The 16,977-nt window shown below is 38.4% G+C and overlaps 2 protein-coding genes across 2 annotated transcripts in view; one reads left to right on the top strand and one right to left on the bottom strand.

Moving 5' to 3' along the window:
* LOC141338716 (uncharacterized) overlaps positions 1–16,977 on the bottom strand; it is a 160,460-nt gene that overhangs the window by 108,158 nt on the left and 35,325 nt on the right. The window lies entirely within an intron of this gene.
* On the top strand, positions 3,964–14,284 carry LOC141338907 (uncharacterized). The gene is made up of 2 exons (XM_073844522.1): positions 3,964–4,114; positions 12,878–14,284. Exons 1-2 carry the CDS (start codon positions 4,030–4,032, stop codon positions 14,086–14,088), a joined length of 1,296 nt encoding a protein of 431 aa, XP_073700623.1. The 5' UTR covers positions 3,964–4,029; the 3' UTR covers positions 14,089–14,284.

Raw genomic sequence — 16,977 nt, 5'->3', positions numbered from 1 at the left:
CGCAGGGATACTGCCCTCGTCTTCACATTCTCACCTGAAGAAGAAAAACAAGAAAGAAGATGTTGTCAGTTGTTATGCACTAGAGAAACGGTCTGTTTCACAATGAAGTAGGACTGCAAAACGATTGTGATTCAAAACAAAAGGTTAATGTTTACATACTATATGGGTGTATTTATTTTTGTATATCTAAATACACATATGTATACATTTAAAAAAAAATATTTGTATTGTATGTAAACACTTGTATATATATTTTTTTCAAATGTAAATATTTGAAAAATAAACCTAACATTTCCCTTATTATATATATATATATATATACAGTGTGTGTATATATATATATATATATATATATATATATATATATATATATATATATATATGTATATATATGTATATGTGACCCTGGACCACAAAACCAGTCATAAGGTTAAATTTGACAAAACTGAGATTTATACATCATATGAAAAGTTCAATAAATAAGCTTTCTATTGATGTATGGTTTGTTAGGATAGGACAATATTTGGCTGAGATACATCTATTTGAAATCAGAAATCTGAGGATGCAAAAAAATCAAAAAGACTGAGAAAATCACCTTTAAAGTTGTCCAAATTAGGTTCTTAACAATGCATATTACAAATCAAAAATTACATTTTTATATGTTTACAGAAGGAATTTTACAAAAAATCTTCATGGAACATGATCTTTACTTAATTTCTTAATGATTTTTGGCATAAAAGAAAAATCTAAAATTTTGACCCATGCAATGTATTTTTGGCTATTGCTACAAATATACCCCAGCGACTTAAGACTGATTTTGTGGTCCAGGGTCACATATATGTATATGTATGTGTGTGTGCGCGTGTTTATATACACATAATAAATATACAATGTAAACGAACTTTTATTTTAATTGATCATGTTGCAGCCCTGCAATAAAGACATTATACCCATGTGGTGTATATGTTTGTTACTGTTCACACTTTGGTTGTTTACTGGGAGGTTTTCTTCAGAACAATATTTGTTTGCATATAATCATATTGCAAACAAAATACAGTAGGCTACTGTAGACCCGGTACTGGGTTCTCTCATCATGCTTCTACAAACTAGGTCCTAGTAGGATGCTCTATTATAGATTTTGCTACCTCCCATTAATAAAGTAGGTAGTACAATTTGACAACGAGCCCCTTTGATGCGTCGTTGAGCAGTTCACACATAAAAACTGACGAGCGCCGATCACCCCCTGATTTTCCCCCGATTACAGCCCGGCTCAATTGGGCTAAAATCGGGCTTAAAATCCTGTAGTGTGAACTAGCCTTTACTCGCTAAATTTAAGTTGAACATCTCTTTACAATGCACAGTCTGTCATTCTAATTTGGAAACAATATCACACTATATTTTTCTGATTGTGATTATGCAAACTGTTTTTGGAAAGAACTGTCTTGGCTTGTTTTCTCTGCTTGCAACACATAATCATTACTATTAATAGTGTTCATCGTGTTTGATTACACCATTACTGATCATACATCTATACTATATATATATCAACTTGACATACAGTAGTCGCCACCACCCTGCTGAAAAAACCAGCATATGCCAGTTAGGTATGTTTTGGTGCTGGGATGCTGGTTTTAGCTGGTTAATGCTGGTCCTTTGCTGGTTTATGCTGGTCCCTTGCTGGTTTTTGCTGGTCCTTTGATGGTCATGTTGCTGGTTAATGCTGGTCCTTTGATGGTTTATGATGGTCCTTGACCAGCAACATGACCAGCATAAACCAGCAAAGGACCAGCATTAACCAGCTAAAACCAGCATCCCAGCACCAAAACATACCTAACCAGCATATGCTGGTTTTTTCAGCAGGGCAGTAAGCTACTAAATGTATTGTACTAACCTATATTTTTTGTACAGCTGCTTTGCAACAATTTGTATTATAAAAAGCGCTATACAAATAAACTTGAATTAAAAATTGAACAACAAACTTTTAGTTTTGAAAAAATAATGTACTAGTTTTTAAAAAGGAGCTAATATATTAAAAACCATTTCACCTAACCTTCAATGTAAGGGTTACCTCATGTTTATTCTTTAAAGTTGACATTTGATGTGTAATTTTAAATTTCAGTTATTTTTATGTGTTTGTTAACTTTATTTTTTCTAAATGTATTTCTTTATTATTTAGGTATTCGTTGCTTTGCTTCAATTTGAGTCGCACATTGTTCTTTTAAAACCTCCTTCTGTTTTATGTGTCCCCTGTGAATGTTATGTGTTAAAAAACAGACAAGACTTTTATTTTGGTCTTGTGGTGTGACGTCTTAAAGTTGCGCCTCTCTCCTGCATTTGTTGTGATTCGGCTGAAGAAAGGTTTGTGTTTTTACGCGTTTGAAGTGTTTATATCAATGCAGCCAGTTCAGGCAGTGTCACGGTTTTTACAAGCAACGCGAAATGGCTTAATCATTAATGAATTAAACATTGTGGTGTTTTATCTAACATTAATAAGCGTTATTTTTATGAGTAAACAGCACTCGATCATGAGTATAATAGAAACGGTGGGTCTCATTTCGCTCCATAAAGTGAACTAATTTATCGCAAAGACTGGCAAAAAGTGATGAGAGAAACGGAGCTCTGTAAAACTCATTCAATCAATTGCTTGGCAAAATGATTAAATGATTCCAAGCACAAATGCAACAAACACAAACATGCAATGACAACTTTTACAAACTAGTAGCATTTTTCCCTTTAAAATCTAATTTATTAAATATAATAAGCATTAAATGAATAGATAATAATAATAACAACTGTGAAAAGTAGAGTAAGGGATGATTGTGATATTTTTTTTTAAGCAAAATAATGGGCAAAATAAGGGATGCTCAAAATACCGTACCAAATGTGTTTGATATGCTTTTCACACAGTGCTTAACCTTGGCTTAATATTTTAGTTATAATGTTTGATTTTTCTGATCATTATAATAAGTTTCACTGCTTTAATTCCTACATTTTATTAAATGCTGTAACATTTTAATTAGTTTACATGATTATGAAAATAAAACTAGGAATAATCTACAGGGAATATTCTTGGAAGGTTCTCTTTAGGTTCTTAGGGCAAAAGGAAACATACAGGGAATGTTCCTGGAATGTACTTATTTGGTTTCCAAAAACAACCAAATGGAAACCATAGGGGAACACTTTTGATGCCTTAAATATGGGACGATTCTGTATTATATGTGACCCTGGACCACAAAACCAGTCGTAAGGTTAAATTTTACAAAACTGAGATTTATACATCATATGAAAGCTCAATAAATAAGCTTTCTATTGGTATATGGTTTGTTAGGATAGGACAATATTTGGCTGAGATACATCTATTTGAAAATCTGGAATCTGAGGGTGCAAAAAAATCTAAATACTGAGAAAATCACCTTTAAAGTTGTCCAAATTAAGTTCTTAGCAATGCATATTACTAATCAAAAATTACATTTTGATATATTTACAGTAGGAATTTTACAAAGAGTCTTCATGGAACATGATCTTTACTTAATTTCCTAATGATTTTTGGCATGAAAGAAAAATCTAAAATTTTGACCCATGAAATGTATTTTTGGCTATTGCTACAAACATACCCCAGCGACTTAAGACTGGTTTTGTGGTCCAGGGTCACATATGGAACGGTTGGTAACCCTATGTTGTTTTTTGTGTGTTTGTCTTGTCAGATCATTTAAAGGATTAGTATTGTCAAAATGCAAAATGGGCCCCTTTTTTTTTTACTGTTAACGAGACAAAATGATATAGATATAGGTATAAGTTTGTCTCTTTTACAGGGGGGAAAAAAACAGCCCAGGTTGCATTTCAGCCATTAACCATCACTCACTAAGCAGTGCAGTAACTTGCGGGCTGATTGAGACACAACCAGAGATTTACTTTGCGTTTATTTTATTTTTGTTTCTGTTAATTATTATCTTAAACAGGACAAAGTGTCCAAACTCACAGAAAAACTCCTGGCGAAGCAACTGAGATCCCCCTGACACTATTATAAAGATGGCGTTTATTAAAGAGGAGAGTGAAGACATGAAGATTGAAGAAACATTCAGAGTCAAACATGAAGATACTGACGAACAAACAGGTTGGTTTTCATTCTCATAGCTGAACTCGCTCATTTGATCCTTATTAAAATGTCCAGCTGTACAAAAATGAATGATGTTTTTGAGGAATGTCATGGTTTTATTTGACATGGAGTGGGTCCTCAAGCTGACCAGACAAATACTGGACAAAAACACACAAAAGGTCAAATTACCGTTTTGGTCAACTGACTTAATAAACAATCGTAAATGAGCTAAAAAGTGCTCCAATGACCGTAAAGAACAGAGAGAAAATAAGATTTGTGTCAGATCCACATAATGCACAACAGATTTTAAAGAGACGGCACTCCTTTTGTGCTGCATTCAGAACATTCAAGTTGAAATGTCCCACTTCCAACCTTTTTTAAAGCCTGAAACCAGAGGCTGGACCGCACTGGACTTTGCAAACCAATGTGTTGATAAAGATTTAATGAAACTGGTTGTGTGCTGCTCCAGTTGACTAGATGTATCATTTCTTTGCCAGAACACAGGACACCAAAGTTTTTTCATGCACCTGTCAAGTTTGAGATTTTGGGCTTTTTGTATTTTCATAGTGTTTTCTTCATACTAGTAGAAAGAAAACATCAAAAAGACACTATTAAGTGTTTCTTTTATAGCGCTTTATCTATTTGTGTCAATAGATTTCAATTACAATGCATATTTTTAAAGGTCATTTTCTCAAAATGAGTGTTTTCTCCTACACTGAGCCATAAATCTCCACTTCAGTAGCACTTACACACACCAGACTTTAGATTTTTATTCCTGTCTATATCCTGAAGTGTCAAAATGTGTGTGGAGTGTGGAGTGTCAAAATGACAAATTCCCCAAATTCCCTCTAAAAACATTTGAATTTAATGTCAAACATATTAAACAAGAATTTTGAAACTAACTTCACCCAGTCTTTAGATTTTTGTACAAGAAATGTATGCAAATTAGTGTGTATTTCACGAAACGATGCTCATTTGCATATTTAATCATAACATTTTAGAAAATGTGCAACACAATTTTTTTTTTGCAATTATCAAAGTAATCAATCAACTTGGTAAGTAAGGCGATAACTATTAGTTAATTTTATACCGTAATAATAATAATGTATAATGTAATAATAATGTAATTTGGATTTTTCTGTGCATGTTGTTTTTTTTTTTTTTTTTTTTTTTTCAAATGTTCGGTGCCCATCTACTGCCATTATTTGGCGGACGGACTGCAACGGTTTGAGTTAAAAAAAATTTGTGCTCTACTGAAGAAACAAAGTCACCTGCCCTGGGGGTAAGCAGATAAACATTAAATTTTCCTTTTTGGGTGAACTATCACTTTAAGATTCCCAGCCATTACAGAAAGATCCACACATGACAGATTTTACAAACTGAGGCAATCAATAAAGGTGGAAATTGATGATATGGGGGGAAAGTGACAAATTCTGGAAGGTGGGGCCTTTTCTTGACCACATTCTGAAAGGCTGAAGGTCTCAGACAAGACCCGAGAGCATTTCTATTGATGAGCAAATGATACCATTTTCAGGAGCCTGTCCTCGTCAACAATATCTGCCAATGAAGCCTAATCCAGTTGGCATGAAAAACTTTGTTTTTGCTTCAGCGGAAAGCATCGTGCTCGCCTTTGAATTACATCTGGATGCAGATGCTGTCTGAAACTCTCCATCCTGGTACAGAAGTGTACTGTGATCGGTTCTTTACATCCATCAACGCTGTGAAGCGAACGATGGAGAAGCGGGTCTACCTGACTGGTACGGTTATTAAGAATCAGGTTTCCAAAGCAGTGCAGTAGCTACCAAGTGACAAAATAATAAAAAACAATGGAAAGGCTGAGGAGAGCTAATCTTGCTTTGAACTAAAGTATCTAACAGGTTCTTATTCCTTTTAAGCTTTTTTGTGAGTAATGGGCCACCAAGGGAATAAATGTATTCCTGGTCTGTGTTACTTTAGTGGGATTGACAGCAAACTCTCTGAATGCTCTCAAAACTTTCCTTAGATACGTTCTCAAATATCCTCTATTCTTGAGTGCTTTAAATAAGATTTTTACAGCCAATTCGAAACTCTGACTCTTGTGAGCAGATTCTGTGAAATCTTAACAACTGTGACTTTAGGATACCACGGAAAGTGTGTTTCGGATGGAAACTCGCCTTGTGGGGCAAACAGTGAGTGTCACTGGGTTTGAAAAAGACCTTGTAGTCCAATTGGCCCTGTTCTACAAATCTGGGCCCCTTATACATTACTCTTGGTGGGATACCCCAGATGTCATTGAGGAAACGGGAATACGCAAAGGAAAAGAGAATAGAGCTGCTCCCAGGTGGCCATAAAAATGTTGGCATACGATGGTGCGAATTTCTTTCCCATTGCTGTGCCCTTAATTTGAGGGTGAAATTCCAAATTGAATTCAGAATAATTTTCGTGAAGTTAATTTCTAAATTCTTGATGTCTTGGAATTTATTCATGCAATCTCATACCAACAACATACCTGCCTGGGTTTCGATATTCGTATAAAGACTATCTATTGTGAAGAGAAAAGCGTCAGTGGGGATCTTCGATTCTTTGGTTTTCTGGATGAATCATACGTGTCTATTAAATAACTACTGTCTTGCTGAAATCGGGTTCAAGAAGAGTTCTATGTACTCAGCTGTGTAATACAGTTCGCTATCGCAATCGGATACAATTGGTCTACCTGGCGGTATCTTGTGTGGGACACTCCAACTTTTCGAATCTTAGGTAGGACATAGAATCTCCTGTCTTGAGGTACTTGATCCTAAATGGTATTCTTTTTGTTTGCCACTGATTATTCTCTTTTCACACATCTCTTCCCAACTTTCCTTAATCTTGACCTTGGTGTGTGGGTATATGGGCTCCTTAAGAGGGCTGTAGTGTTCATTAACACTATGGCGTTTCCTTTGTCCACTGGCTTAATCACTATCTGATTACCCTGACCGCTTTTATTTTCATGCCTAGAAAAGTTTTTTGTTTTTTTTAATACGCCCCAGTTGAGGTGTTTATAAGCATAAAGATCCACTCTTGACTACGGCGTTTCCTTTTTCTGCTGGCTTAATCACTATGGAGTGATATTCCGGACATTATTCAAACGGAATTGCAAATTGTATTTGCAATTGCGTTTTCAATTTGAGGACGCATAAAATGTGACATAATCCAAACTAGGGGTGGGCGGTACACCGGTGTGACAGTGCGCCACGACATGGATTTTCTAATACCGTCAATACCGTAATAAATCAATTATTTGCCTCGAACAGCTGCATTTACATCAATAATAGCTTATTCTAAATCAGGGATGGGGAACCTTGATCCTCGAGGGCCGGTGTCCCTGCAGAGTTTAGTTCCAACCCTAATCAAACACACCTGAACAAGCTAATCAAGGTCTTTAGGATACAGGTTGGTATTTTATTTTTCAGGGTTGGAGCTAAACTCTGCAGGGACACCGGCCCTCGAGGATCAAGGTTCCCCACCCCTGTTCTAAATAATAAGGCATTACATTTTCTTCAAATGTTCAGTTGTGGTCTGAATACCTGTCCTTTGCAGGTGGTAGGTAAAAGGGGAGTGGCCATTAAACGACTGGTGAAACATCGTGAAGAAAGGTCTGTAGCCTATACCAGGGGCGGAGTGGCAATCGGGACAACCGGGACTTTTTCCGGTCGGCCGGCCGAAGGATTTATACAGCGGAACACAAATTGAGCGGGCGCGAGGCGAACTAATATTGTAGCCTATATAATTTTCGCACTTTCAATATGCAGGGTATAGAAATCGCTTTTAAATGAGTTTTTTATGACGGACGATATTTTCAGAGGCAGTGTGTAAACTCGATTAACATAACCTGTATTTTTTTTTTTACGTGCGAAAATCTCGGACGAAAATTTCATACTCATGTGTGCAATGACATTAACTCCAGCAGCTCGTGTCGAATGCAGGGTTGCCAAGTCCGCGTTTTTCCCCACAGAATTGGTCTACTTTTAAACAGTTGCCATGGGTTGATTTCCCCCAGTTATTTAAAGGTTTTAAATATTGCAGAAATTAAATTTCAGTAAAAAATAATTTTTGTTTTGTTGTACACTGTTAAGTAAGATCTTTAGGTTTTTTGGAAAATAAATATGTTGAGAATGCATAATACTCCCCCATGTCTGTTTTTGATAAGGATACCTACCATTTACTTATTATATTATAAAAATATCAACTTTATTCACATACTAAAGGGACAGGACAGGCTACTCCTCCCAAAATGTACCAAAAAAAGTAATACCGTGATATTATACCGTCACCGTTCAAAAGATGAAAAATACCGTGATATTGATTTTAGGTCATATCGCCCACCCCTAATCCAAACGCAAATGCAAATCGCGCATTACCGTTTGCATTTCCGACTGCCAAATTTAAAATGGAAATGCAAAGTCCGTTTGCATTTGTGTTTCCTATATCTTACGAGTATTGACCCAGTCATATTTAAAAAGCAATTTCAATTACCACGACTGCTTTTTCACTTTCAATACGCACTGGACGTTTTTTATTTATTTATTTATTTATTTTATTGCCAAGATGTTGTTAGGCGCGTGCGCAGTGGTTTGTTTTGCCGACGTCATGCGCAGTAGCGATCTCTGAATATAATAAGAATGCGCTGTTTTAAAGGGACAATATTGTATTGTGATAAAATTCTAACCTGTGTACTAGTAGTGATGAATATTAATAAGTAATAATTGATGAATAATAATTTACACAAATGTGATGCTTAAGTTGTGATGTGATGCAAAATGTTAAAATTTTAAAGTTTTAAATTGCATAACTTTAGAGCTTTTTAATTTAAATGTAATGGATTAAAGGCATAATATCTTTGTCAAGTATTATTTTCAGTGAGTGTACATACAACATATTAAAATGAAGCCATTTTATTCAGGTCATATTTTTTGTTGAGTGGAAGCAAAAATATGTCATTGTATGTGTCATTTTAAAAATATGTCTCTATGTCATTTTAATCCTAAAGTTACAATACAATAAGTTATGTAAAATACTTGAAATACCAGTACACATTCAAGGGAAATGGAAAAATAATAACAGCACCAATAAAAAAAAAATTATAAGCTTGTCTCAAAAAAAGAGTGTGCTTAAGGATATTTTGACTGGTAAGTGTTCCTTCTTTAATGGCTATACTCATTTTTCTGCAGTGATCTACATTGATCAGCAAATTGAAGCAGAACCCAGTGTCAGCAGGGCATTTATATATATGGGGAAAAAACAACATTAAACATTAGATTCAATATACAAACTGATCATAGTCATCGCGCTACAGGCTGCAAATTCACTCAACAAAACCCTTTATTTATTATTTTAAAAAAGAGGTTCAACAGTATATCCAAACTATTTCATCATCCAAAAAACTATCAATTTGTTTCATCTTTTTAATTTATATTGTTTAAGGTTTTGCGGTCGACTGTGAGTGACGTCAGGACCCAACACGAACACGCCCCATAGCATAATCCCACCCTTGACACTGATTGACAGGTTTCCGTGTAAGGCATCGGAAGTGGAAATACAAAGGGAATTGCGATTCCATTTGAGTTTTGGCTGGCTACATATGCGACGCAGAGAAAGTGAAAAAGCAGACGTGGTAATTGAAATTGCTATTTAAATATGACTGGGTCAATATTCGTAAGATATGGCATATTTCCGTTTTAAATTTGGCAGTCACTGTGCGTTCGCTTAAATGAAAATGCAAACGGTAATGCGCGATTTGCATTTGCGTTTGGATTATGTCACATTTTATGCGTCCTCAAATTGAAAACGCAATTGCAGATACAATTTGCAATTCCGTCCGGAATATACTTCCATATCTCATTATGATTTTGTAATTCCCTAATCGCTTGTTTTTTCACGACTAGAAAAGTTTTTTTTTTTTTTTTTTTATGTCCCAGTTTATAAGTGGAAAGGTTATCTGTGGGGGCAAACTAGACAATGCTGGAGACCACTCAGAGTTAATTATGGTCATAAGTCTCAGTATGTGGCAGGTGAGTTCATGCCATTTTGTAGGCCCTCTGAATTTCTTTATTAGTGGACAATCAGCATTTCTGTGCACTGTTGTTGATTCCAAAGGACATGATCAGTAACTCAGGCTCCAGAGCAATAGTAGCTTTTTCCAGCAAGTTCCCAGCAAGTTGAAATTTGGCTCCGGGGAAGCTATCGATCTGGAACTTTGAGACTCTGAATGCTGGAATCCTTGAGTCTCCTATGACAATATACTTCTTTTTCAGCTTCAGACTCCAGTCAAATTGTTTCCTTTCTGTACTGATGTGCCTACAGGGCCTGCCCACCGAACCAGGGGTTTGCGATGTACTTGGTGTCATAGGGATTTGTGGTGCTTGTCCGAGTGGTGTTTGTGGTGCAACTTTTGATTCTGTGGCCTGTGCACAGTCCATCAGTTCCTCTATGTTTGTTTGTTTATTTATTCATTAGGCCGTGCAGTTACCCTAATGGTTAGAGAGTTGGTCTTGTAACCCAAAGGTTGCGGGTTTGAGTCTCAGGTCCGGCAGGGATTGTAGGTGGGGGAGTGAATTACCAGCACTCTCTCCACCCTCAATACCACGACTGAGGTGAGTCCCTTGAGCAAGACATTGAACCCCCAACTGCTCCCCAGGCGCCGCAGCAATAGCAATATGGCTACTGTGTGCATAGGTTAAATGCCGAGCACAAATTCATAGTATGGCCACACGTCACATCCTTTTCTTTCCTTATTTCCCATCTCCGTTGTAGGAGATAGTGCTCTAAAATTCTACTGAATATACTGAGAACAGTCCACTCTAGAGAGTGATGGACAGGCGTCTTCCTCAGTTATTTCACCAGATGTGTGTGCTGGTTCCACTGCGTTCTTTGTGACATCACTTTCTCTTTTTGAACTGATGTCTGTTCTGTTTCACCATCCGGTAAATCAGAGGGACTGATTTAGGTTGCCGCTCTACAATATTCGCCTGTGGTTCATTAGTGTCAATCTGTAACTCTGCGAATATTCTACAAGGTATTCTCTGTGAAAGAGGCTTGAGTGGATGAACTGTGGGGTGTTCCATAAATCAAGCTTACCAAATAAGTCAGGCTTATTTCAGTTAGTCTGACTTATTTTGAGCTAAATCAAGTGACAATAAGTCAGACTAACTAAAATAAACCTGGCTTATTTGGTAAACTTGTTTTATGGAACACCCCTCTGGTGTGGGTTGAATTGTTGGAGGAGGCTCCAAGGGTAGAAAGTGTGAGGCAGTGGTTGTGATTCAATCATCAGATCTTCCAACCCATTTGGGTGAGTTTGAATTTTAATGTACACATGTTGTGCACCCTTCTTGGGTCTAACCACAGGTGTGTTGTTTGCGTTTAGTTTTTGAGCCTGCGTCTTCAATTGGGCTGTGTTTGCCGTGGCCGTGATCTTTCTTATTGTCTCGTCTCTCATATTCCTCACAGGCCTCGACAGTAAACAACGCCTTAACCCTCTCGAACACATTAGGCTCAATTCTCTTGCCAAAGTTTTTATTGGCCCAACTGGTCGCTACCTCGAAAGCATGGAATCAATCAGCGTGATCTGTATGTTCTGTAAGTTCCCATAGTGTTTATTTGATCAAAGTCTCATAATGTTCTTCTAAAATAAGTTGTGTGGTATACAACCAGTTTTGTTGGACCTTTTTATTTGGCATTGCATTCAAAACCCTTACAAATGAAGGACAAAAAACTGCCATCATACCTTTTCTTTGTAGAGGAAACATTTGTACATCAAATCACAAGAGCAAGTTACATCAATGTTACATTAGTATGATACATTAGTTGACCAAACCTAAATTAGTTTGTAAAACTTTTCCACCTTTGCAAAAAAATATCCATCTTGATTTGTAGACATGCATTCATTTTTTGCATTATATAAACCATTGAACCAAACCTGGAGAACCTTCTTTCTTCTGCTGTACTGTTATCATTTTTTTACATGCCAACATGCTCTCTTGGATATTCTTTTGGGTTGGTGTTTTCTCCAGTAGTCTTCCATAAGAGTTAATTTGAAAACAAAAATAAAAAATGCAACGCAATGTAAAAACGTAATTTTATGTGGAAGTGTAACTCAAGCAAGCTACTACACACCGAGCGTCGACATGTGGGCATCTTTTTTTTTTTTTTTTAACGGCTTCATGTTCAAAGATAATCTCTATATTTATTAGCAAAATAATTGTTAAATATGACCCTAGATTAGTTAACCAAGTATCTGTATTTTGTCTCATCTTGTGAGTTAAATGTATTGTGTGTCTATGAGTGTGATATAGCTCATAATTTTCCAAGTGTACGATATAGCTTTTATTGTTCAGGTCAATCATATATTAATGAAAAAAAAATCAGTTTGTTGGAAAGCAACAACTTTGCAATAGTATCCTTTCAAGTTGCCACAGTCATTGAATGCTTTGCATGTGCAAAACTTTATTTGTACCATTAGGTTAAATACAATTTTAGACATGAATGTCAGATTCAAGACTGGTCTATAACAGTGGTTTTCAATCCTGGTCCTGAGGACCCACATTTTGTACGTTTGGTAATGGTGATCTGAATCAGGTTTTTCAAATACAGGAGACAAAGTGAGCAGAGCCATGGGTCCCTAGGACCAAGAGTGACTTGTTTATCATAACCCAGTTTTGTTGGAAAATGTTGGCTACTTGTATCTTTGTTTTGGTGTCTGTTGCTTTAAGCCATTAAACTGCCACTAACTTGGGTTTATCTCTTTTTTTTTTTTTTTTGCTTTAGACCTGATGGCACTGAAGGAAGAGAGGCAAGAACTGAAAAAGATAAAAGAGAAAGATCAATATGAGAGACATGATTTCATGACTGTGAAAACATCCATACAGTCTGAAACATCACGAAAAGACTTTCAGAAGACCAATTCAAACCGTTATTTCACCTGCCATCAATGTGGAAAGAGTTTCAATAAGAAATATATCCTTACAAGCCACATGAAAGTTCACACTGGAGAGAAGCCTTTCCTATGCCAACAGTGTGGAAAGAGCTTCTCCCGTAAAGAAAACCTTAAACGCCACCTTAAATGTCACACTGGAGAGAAGCCTTTTACCTGCAGTCTGTGTGGGAATAGCTTCACATATAAAGCACACCTTGATTCCCACATGAGCATTCACACCGGACAGAAGCCTTTTACCTGCAAACTGTGTGGGAATAGCTTCTCACGCAAAAGATCTCTTAAAATTCACATGGTCGTTCACACTGGAGACAAGCCGTTTCCATGTGATGAGTGTGGAAAGTGTTTCAGACATAAAGCGACTCGTGATTCTCACATGAAAGCTCACACTGGAGAGAGTCCTCACACCTGCAAACTGTGTGGGAAGAGCTTCTCGCTAAAGGGAAACCTTAAGGCTCACGTTAAAACTCACACAGGAGAGAAGCCTTTTGTGTGTGCTCAGTGTGGAAACTGTTTTACACGTGAATCAAACCTTACTAAACACATGAGGCTTCATTCGAGAGATAAATGTTTTGATTGTCATCAGTGTGGACAGAGATTCCCAGACAAGAGACGCCTTAACTCGCATGAAAAAAGTCATTCTCACTTCACGTGCCATGACTGTGGAAAGAGTTTCACACTTAAAGGAAACCTTAAGGTTCACATGAGAATCCACAGTGGAGAGAAACCTTTTACCTGCACTCACTGTGGAAAGAGTTTCAGTCAGAACATAAACCTTCAGATTCACTCAAGACTTCACAGTGGAGAGAAACCGTTCACCTGCACTCACTGTGGAAAGAGTTTTAGTCAGAACATAAACCTTCAGATTCACACAAGACTTCACACTGGAGAGAAACCTTTCACATGTCTACAATGTGAGAAGAGCTTCACTTATAAAAGAGACCTGAAACATCATTTGCAAACACATGGAAAGAACACAAAAAATGCATATCTGTGTGAAATTAAAGCTACGTACACACCGCAGCAGAATGTGGCCCAAATTTGAATGTGCACTTGTATGTTGTAAAGGGGTCCTATAATCCTATAATTCACTTTTTGAATTTTTGTCACTGTGTGTTGTGTATGTTTTGGCATAAAAAACGTAACTACAAATTTACAAATCTCAAAGTCCACTCCAAAGCGTTTGTTTTCCAGATGCTATAATGTCACAACATAGTCCATAAAAATATAATTCAAATAAATCCTGCCTATAGAAATTTGAATCATTGGTTGGTTGGTGGGTGGGTGGGTGGGTGGGGAGGGAATCAAACGGAAGAATCACTTTAATCTAGCTTACGTTAACAGTTGTAAACTTGCTTCTTTGGGAAGGGGTGTGGCAGGACTGAAACACCATCTACGCTGTTCGCCAATCGCAATGCAGTGGGGCTGTTAACCCCACTGCAACCCCACTGTTAACAACACATTCCATTTTTTGGAAGGTGAATCGAGCCATTTGTGCCAGTCTGGGGTGAAAGCTATTGTAAAAATGCAAATTTAAAAAAAAATGCGTTTTTTGAACCACCAAGCATAAGAGCAGGTTCTAGTGCACCCCCAAAACAAAATAGAAGCTTAGTAAAAGGGCATAATCGGACCCCTTTAATTGCTGTGGCCACAACTGACCATCTGCTTGGTTATAGTTCCACTGTTCTCAGAATTTTGGTTTGTCCCAGGACAGACCTATGTTAAACATTGCAGATTTTTACATTCACCAATATCATTATTATAAGTTGCATTACAATTAACATAAACTAATCTAAAAATAAAGTTAATTAGTTATTAAAACTCAATTACAAAGGCAGAAAATAGTGTCATTATTTAACTCAATTCAGTTCAAACTTAAGTTGTTCCCTGACAGTGTCAGTACAGCCTAAATGATCATTTTAGCCCTGCTGGAAAAAACAGATAAAACCAGCCTAGGCTGGTTGGCTGGTCTTAGCTGGTCTCCCAGCCTGGCCAGGCTGGTTTTAGCTGGTGGTCAAAGTGGCCAAAACCCCTCTAAAACCAGCCTGCTGACCAGCTAAAACCAGCCAACCAGCCTATGCTGGTTTTAGCTGTTTTTTTCAGTAGGGAGAATATTACTTGACACAATAGCAAGGAGCAAATACTCAGATGACAGTAGTGGAGAAAAATCTTGAGAGAAACCAGGGTCATTTGAGGGACCAGTTTTCCTCTGGCCTAATTGAACAAACAGTGTGATTTAAGATTCAAGGCTGCATCAGAAGTCAGAATTTGTGGACCAATATCTAAAATTTGTCATGACAGTTGGAGTTTTCCTGGTTAACACTTTGTATAAGCATGTGTTAATAAAGGTTTGAACACAAAGCTGAGCTCCTCTTTGAATATCCAAATGGGTTTATCCTCCAGCTCCTGAAGCTCAACTACTTGTCCTTCAGTATTGGTCTAATGAATTAAAGGGGTCATATGATGCAGTTTCTGGTTTTCTTTTGTCTTTGGAGTGTTACAAGCTGTTTGTGCATAGATAAGATCTGTAAAGTTGAAAGCCTAAATTCTCAAACCCAAAGAGATTTATTATAACAGTTAACACTCAGCCACGCCTCCCTAAAACGCCTCGTTCAAACACACCCCCACTTGTCTATGTCACGGGGTGAGTAGATTAGCATAACACCACACATATGTATATGGAAAGAAAGAAGGCGTAACTTTTACCGGCTTTGGTAGTGGACGCAGTGTGTTTCATTGCAAAAGAGAAAGTACTTTGTTTGGCGTTACAAATGAAGACACAACTAGAAATCAGTACAACAATACAACACTGTTCCATAACAGTACAGCGCAAATATTCGAGTGGGTGATGTGCATTTCATGGAGGACTGTTTCCTGAACCTGGGAGGGCAGCTTACAATGCCAGCTGTACACAAAGGATTAAGGTTATTTCACTAGTTCGCTTTTGCATATAATAAACAGCGTAAAAGTTAAGCGTGTTTGGTATGCTGTCCGGGAGAGGGCTCCGAGCTCGCTAGTCATTCCCGAGCCCGGGGCACTCCCCCTGCCCAGGGAGAGGGGTCCGAGCTCGGCCTTTGGCCCGAACCCAATAGCGCTCCCCCAAAGTGCAAAATAACTGCAGGACAGCAGCCAGGTGGCCCCCCAAAAAGCTTAACTTGGGCTGGAGGGATGCTGGACGATTAGTGGCGGGGAAGCGCGGGAGGAGCTGCTGCGGGCACTGCTAGGGAAGGAAAAGCAAAGAAAAACCTTATGTGGGGTGGCATTTAGGGGGAATGAAGAATGCCGTTTTCTTGGGGGTGGGTACTGCTGCGGCGTAGGGGAAACATGCTAGGTGCTCTGGGATGAGTGGGCTTTGCTGTGCTAAGGGGGACTGAGCGGGTATTGCTGCGTGAAAGGGGGAATAAGCGGGGCGCTCTAGACAGAGCGGGCATTGTTGCGGCATGGGGAAATAAGCGGGGCGTTCTAGTGTGAGCGGGCATTGCTGTGTGAAAAGGGAAATAAGCGGGGCGCTCGAGCGTGAGCGGGCACTGCTGCGGCGTGGGGGAATGAGCGGGGCGCTCTGGCAAGAGCGGGCATTGCTGCAGCGTGGGAAAATAAGCGGGGGCTGCAGCGAGAGCGGGCATTGCAGTGCGTAAAAGGAATAAGCGGGGCGCTCGAGCGTGAGCGGGCATTGCTGCGGCATGGGGAAATAAGCGGGGGCTTGAACAGGAGCCATGCGATGTTGAGCGTGACGGGAAAAGCGGGGCGAGCACTGCTGTGCGTAAGGGGGGCTCCAGCGGGGGCGTGCATTGCTGCGCATATAGGGGATAAGCGGGGGTTTTAACGAAGGCAGGATGTCCCAAGGAAATGGGACGCAGAGGGGGTGGTTGAAGCGGCTAGAGATGGCGTGGACGGGGGTGGGCTGGCGGTAGAACAGGTTGGCCGATTAGGGTTT

This window comes from Garra rufa, chromosome 1 (assembly GCF_049309525.1).
Source record: "Garra rufa chromosome 1, GarRuf1.0, whole genome shotgun sequence".
Classification (NCBI taxonomy): domain Eukaryota; kingdom Metazoa; phylum Chordata; class Actinopteri; order Cypriniformes; family Cyprinidae; genus Garra; species Garra rufa.
This window is presented reverse-complemented; position numbering and strand designations above follow the sequence as displayed.